The sequence below is a fragment of the Herpailurus yagouaroundi genome, unplaced genomic scaffold (genome assembly GCF_014898765.1).
Source record: "Herpailurus yagouaroundi ecotype Mexico unplaced genomic scaffold, PumYag 166, whole genome shotgun sequence".
Lineage (NCBI taxonomy): Eukaryota > Metazoa > Chordata > Mammalia > Carnivora > Felidae > Herpailurus > Herpailurus yagouaroundi.
In genome coordinates, this window is record NW_024412407.1 from 1135546 (window position 1) to 1141545 (window position 6000).

The following is a 6000-nucleotide window of genomic DNA, read 5'->3' on the forward strand; positions in this document are numbered from 1 at the left end:
CTGCCCGGCCCGGCCAGGCTCGGGTGCCCCGCCCGGGTCCGCCACCCCGGGCCATGGAGTCGCGGCCCCCGGGGTCCCGCAGGGTAAGCCACCCGGCCCCTCCTCTCTCCCTGGCTCCCGCCGCTGCCGCAGCGCCCCCCCACCCTATCCCCGCCCGCCCCTGGCGGGCGGGCTACCTCTCCTTTCGCCCGGTCCTCGGGTTATTTGGCCCATCCCCCATAACTGGCGCGGTCCCTGCCAATCTCTGGATCCCAGCTGGCCCCCCCAGACTATTGCCACCATACTGGATACCCCCACCTCTGCTTCTCAGATCCTTGGAGTCCCCCAAATCTTCAGACTTCCCATCAGGTCTTACATGTACCCTCAAATTACCACGCCGCTTAGATCCTTCTTATCCCATCCCGGCATCTTTCCTTTTCCCAGCATCCCTCCCCCACCAGCTTCCACCTGCTCTTTAGACACCCCCTAGCTCACTCTCTTTCCTATTTCAATCCTTCCTGTCCCTCTGGTCTTCCCATCCCCGAGATTGCACCCTCCTTCTCTTTTCACCTTTATTTGGGGGTGGGGGGGGAGGATGGGGAAGTGGGGTGGTCAAACATGGGGCAGCGGTTTCCATCAGATAAAGGGCAATGGAAGGAAATATAATCATGGCCCCCTCTCCTGTTCCTGATCTGGTTTCCTCCCTTCCCTCCCCCTTGCCCTTCCTGATTCATTTTGCCCCAGCTTTAGGGAGCGATTCCCCTTCACGTCTGCTGTTGGAGGGCAGGTGGGAGAGGAATGTTTTGTGGCCCTTTCCAGGCAGTGTCTAGGCCAAAATCCCAGGGTAGGGGCTCTGGAGTGGGATGGGCTGTGGGAGATGTTGGCCTCCACCCCTCCCCAGAGAGCCCTCATCTAGGTCACCAGGGCCTCTTGACCTTGGCCTGGAGCGGCACTTCAGTGGCTCACGTTCCACCTGCACAGGGATTGGGCCCAGGAGCCCTCACCTTCAGCCTGGTGTCTCCTCAGTTCCTGGAGGAGAGGGTGGGAAGGACCCATGGCGCACTGGGTTGATACCCTCTTTCTCACCACTCCCCAACCCCTGGTTGGTGTTTATGGACTTAAACCTGAGGAGGAGTGTATGCAAGAGAAAAGGCTTTCACTCTGGAAGAGGGACCCAGGTGGGGCAGGGACCATTCTCCTGGGATGTATGTAGGCATGGTCAGCCCACAGGTCGTCCTCAGGGCACTGTGGGAAGCAGGCTGGGATGATGGGTGGGGCAGAGACAGAACCCTGGCCTCTGCTGTCCCCTCTCCATCCCACTCCTCTCTCCCTAGTGCTGTCATCGACTTAGGTTTCCTGGCCTAGATTGGGTTTCTGTTTGGGCTGAATTCCATTCCCCACCATATGCATATGAGGCATATGCATATGAGGCATATGAGGAAGTCCAGGGGCGAGGAGAACCCTGGGGCAGGGGGAGGGGGTGTCTCTGCCTAGGGAGGACCGACACCTGGAGACTGGGAGCTGAGAGCAGGCATCTGTCTCCCCTTTCTGATTAAAGCCTGTCTCCAACTTGGTCTGTCTTTATTTCTGCCAAACACATCATACATTCACACAGATGAACACACAGCTGAAGATTGCACAACCTGACCATTCATGGCATCGGCAAAGCCCCCGACACAGAAATGTTGATACATAAATGATGTGCACACAGCACATGACACTCCTTCACACTCCACCCATGCACAGATTGATCACAGCCTGCCCAGACACCCGCAGTCACACCCCTTCTTCCCCTGTTTGGCTTTTCTTTGAATAGGACCTGGGCTTCCAGGAGGTGAAAAGTGAGCTACTGAAAGGGGCTGCTTCCAGCCAAGGGCAGGCCAAGAGATGGACACTTGTCAGCCAGACGAGTCATCTGAACTTGGTCATGGCTCCCGCCTCTACGTCTACCAAATGAGGCAGCCCATGTCACAGGGGTGCTAAAGCCCCCTTCCAACCAGCCAGTGAGACTACTGGGGAGAGCCAGGATCTGTGGACTTTCCAGATTCCAGCCACCTTCTCCCTGCTTCACATGCCTGTCTCTCACCAGTGTCTTACTGGGAACCATGAAGACCTGAGCATAGGGGAGGGCCGCAGCTGAGGAGCTAAGGACCCCTCGGGTCCCAGAAACTATTTTTCACTTGATCCTTCCACCGGGAAGACCAGGCTTCAGTTCTAATTTCGTTCTGTTTTTATGAGAGGTCCCAGCCATCACCCAATCCTCTTCAGCCTCGGGTGCATTCCAGTCTCGCCTCTCCCAGGCTGCCTAGGGGGCCAGAAGGGAGGAGGACTGTGCAGGGAGGCAGTTTTCATGCCTCTAGGCCCCTGGCTTCATCCCTTGATAGCTGAAGGCCTCAGAGAGAAACTCCCATCCTCTCCCTTCCTCATGTGAACTCTTGGCAGGAGACTGCAAAGACATCTGCTGACCCAGGGTGGGGGCAAGACTGTTCCTAATCACGCCCAGCCCCACAGCTCTGCCCCAGAAGCCCTGTGATCAAGGGAGGAAGAGTTCAGAAGATCTCTCCACTGCCTCAGGCCAGCCCAGCTTCTTAGGTCCTGCCCCCCTCCCCAACCCCCATTATTCACTACAGCCATGTACTCTCTCCTGAGTTCTTTTACTCCCTTTAGACCTGCTGCCTTAAAGAGATCTAGGGAGTATGTTAGGGCAACCTGGGACCCAGAGATGGGAAGCTGGGAATGTCTGTCCCCTGGGACCAAACGCTTGGCTTGGTAGACATCTTGCCCCGGAGTGGGTCCAAAGAGTTCAGAGGCCTCAGCTGAAGGCCATAGGATCTAGGGTGCTTTGGGACTTCCCATCAGTGGGCCTTTGGTGGGTTGGCCGAGCTGTACATCAAAAAGGCAGAGTTGGATCTTCATGGTATGATGAACTGAGACAGCAGCCCAAGTTCAAGTACCAGTTTTGCTATTAACTGGTCGTGTGACCTTGGGCCAACCACTTCTATTCTGTCAGATGGGGGCACTGGGCCAGTTGGTCTCTCAAGGCCCTTCTAGTAGGGTGAGGATTGGGCTTGGAGGGGATCAGGGGACTGAGGCTCAGAACCCTCAGGCAAACTGAGGGATAGGGACGAGGCTCTGAGCCCTTTGGTTCAACCCAGCTGCAACCAATGTGGGGGATGATGGACATAAGCTTGTGCTGGGGTTCCTGGCTCACCCCAGCCTGCCTCCGCAGATGGACCCTGTGCAGAAGGCTGTGCTCTCCCACACTTTTGGGGGACCCTTGCTCAAGACCAAGCGGCCCATCATTTCCTGTAATGTCTGTCAGATCCGCTTCAATTCGCAGGTAAGAAGACTTGCTGCTCCAAATGGGTGGGGCAGCAGTAGCCTGGAGATCTCGGGAGAGCAGAGGGTAGAGGAGCTCGGGGCGGGGGGGGGGGGGGGGTGAGGGGCAGAGATAAAGGGGATATCGGGAAGAGCAGGGAATGGGGACACTGTAGGAGGGGCAGGGGCGGATGGAAGGCACTTGAGAGGGACAAGCGGTGGCTGTAATTTCAACGTGAAGTCGGCCAGTCCTCTCAGGTTGACCCTTCCCTCCCTTGGGGACTGAGGCATCCCTGGCTCAGAATTTCCTAGAACACAGGTGGCCATCATGTCTGGGTGCAAGAGTGGCCTCTGGCCCACTGGTCCTTGGGCACTGGGCTGAGTTAGGTCATTGACTCCCCTGCAGAGCCTGTGCCCTCCGGGGCCTCTGCTAAACTCCTCCCCTGGTCCACCCACTTCACTCTAACCTGGCTTCCTCCTCTGTCTGTCCTTTCCCGTGGGGGACTTTCCATGGAGAGAAGCCACCCAAAACGTAGAACCTAGGTGTCCCGCCTCCCAGCTGTCCTGTCTTCCTTGTGAGGCTCCCTTGGGACTTCTGTGTGGGTCTAGAGGAGACTTTGTGGGGTGCAGGTTCTGAGAGCTTTTGGAGAAAAACAGCAGAGCCTCATTCTGCTGAGTAGGGGGAAATAAAGCACGTTCTGTTTCTCTACCCAGTCCACGCGCGCGCGCGCGCACACACCAACCATGCTGCCAGGCTCCGCACACCACTGCCTCACCCCTGGGGTATCAGTTTTCTTTCCCTACCTATCCATACTTTTTATTTCTACTCTATCCCTGTCTGGGTGACCTTGTGGCTCCAGAACTGTATGTTCTAGGCAGGAGGTGCACGTGGGGGTGGGGGTGGAACCAGGACCAACCCAGCTTTAGGCCTCTCGGTTACCTCAACCCCAGGCATCCCCTCTCCCAACCCTGGCTCCACTCCCTGGTGGAGGGTGGAGGACTAGAGGGGCAGGGGGCCAATAGTAGGCAGCCCTCCACTTCCCTCCCCCACCAAGTGGCTCTGTTTTGACAGCTGTCTCTGCTGCTGTCTCTATCTCCAGAGCTGGGCTTGGGGCCAGGGTCCTCCAGGGTGTCCACAGAGGCTTCAGGAAAAATGAGAACCAGGGGGGAGTAGTCAGGGTAGGGCCCAGGCCTCAGGGCTCTTGGGACTCTTAGCCTGAGTGTAGAAGCAGTGCAGCCTGGATCCAGAGGCCGGGAGACACGACACACGCATAGAAGGCCAGGGGGCCAAGAGACTGCTAGCTGGCTGGATTGCTGGTCCCCTCCCATTTAGAATTCTATTATAGGTTGGGGTAACCCTCCCTCACCCAAAACTAGGTGAGAAGCCTGAGTCAGCAGCCAGGCCCTGGGTGTGGTGGTAGGGTGGAGTCTGGGCTAGGTGAGGATCCAGGTTCCCAGCGACTCAAGGTTGAGAAGCTAGTCTGAGCCCCAGGAAAAACCAGGGCTCCTCGGCATGGCTTTACATCCCACTGCAGCCTCCTGAGACCACCCCGAGGACCTGAAGGAACTCTGTGGGGAGCATGGTCGGATGAAAGGTGATCTCAGATTCCCTTTTTTTCTTTCATCCCTAAAGAGCCAGGCTGAGGCACACTACAAGGGTAATCGCCACGCCCGAAGAGTCAAAGGCATCGAGGCTGCCAAGACCCGAGGCAGGGAGCCTGGCGTCCGGGAACCTGGAGACCCAGCTCCCCCAGGCAGCACCCCCCCAAATGGGGATGGCGTAGCCCCCCGTCCAGGTGTGTCTGAATACCCCAACATTGTTCAACTGCTCTTGTCTCTGTTCTTTGCCCGCTTCCCAGAATTCTCTGCTTTCATCTCTCTCTTCCTCAACACCCCCCCCACCCCTACCCAAGGTGAGTCCTGGAGCCAAACACAGTGATACAAAATTTCCATCCTGTCACCCGTACTCCTGCCCCAGCTCCTCTCAACAGAGTCCCCACTGTCTGTCCTCCCCACCGCCCAGTGACTCAGAGAGGGGCTAGGGTGAGGCCACCTGGCAAACTTCCTCAAGAAAAAGGGAACCATCAAATCTAGGGAGAGGCCTCTTCATCTTGGGGAGAGGGACAGGGAGGGAATCAGGATATCTGAGGGCCTGCCCACTGGGCTTCCCCTTGGGGAGACTGAGAGCTCAGGACACTCAACACCCCGGATGATCTTGGTTGATCTTTTGACCTCTCTGGCCCAGTCTGCATCCTGGGAGTGAGACCTTAAGATTTTGGAGGTCTTTCCCAGGTTTACAAAAACCAACTCTGAGACTTTCTCCCTCATGGCTGGTGGCCATCTTCAGTCCTACTCCCAGCCAAGAAATTGGAAGGAAGGAATATCAAGACAGGAGGATATGAGCCCCCCTCATGCTGGGATTGCCACATCAGATATCAGTCATGATCAACTCCAGAAAGACTGAACATCCCCATTTCCTCCTTATCCTTGCCTGTCCTTTCGGCCCCACCCCAAGTAGAATGAGAACCAGGCATCCACATCAGCAGCTTGGGAACCAGGATCCCACTGTCAACGCGCGCACACACACACACACACACACACATACATACGTCCCTCAGGGATGCACAGATAGGGCAGGCAGGTGAGCTGAGTTCTAATTGTGCTCTGGCTGCTCTTAGCCTGGTCACTTTTTTTTTTTTTTTT

The 6000-nt window shown here is 56.8% G+C and overlaps 1 protein-coding gene across 1 annotated transcript in view; it reads left to right on the forward strand.

Annotated features, from left to right (window-relative positions):
• Window positions 1-6000, forward strand: part of ZNF385A (zinc finger protein 385A) — a 24321-nt gene that overhangs the window by 11268 nt on the left and 7053 nt on the right. The window contains exons 3-4 of the mRNA XM_040487892.1: window positions 3209-3319; window positions 4931-5093. Coding sequence (XP_040343826.1) covers window positions 3209-3319; window positions 4931-5093 — 274 coding nt within the window. The remainder of the gene's footprint in view (window positions 1-3208; window positions 3320-4930; window positions 5094-6000) is intronic.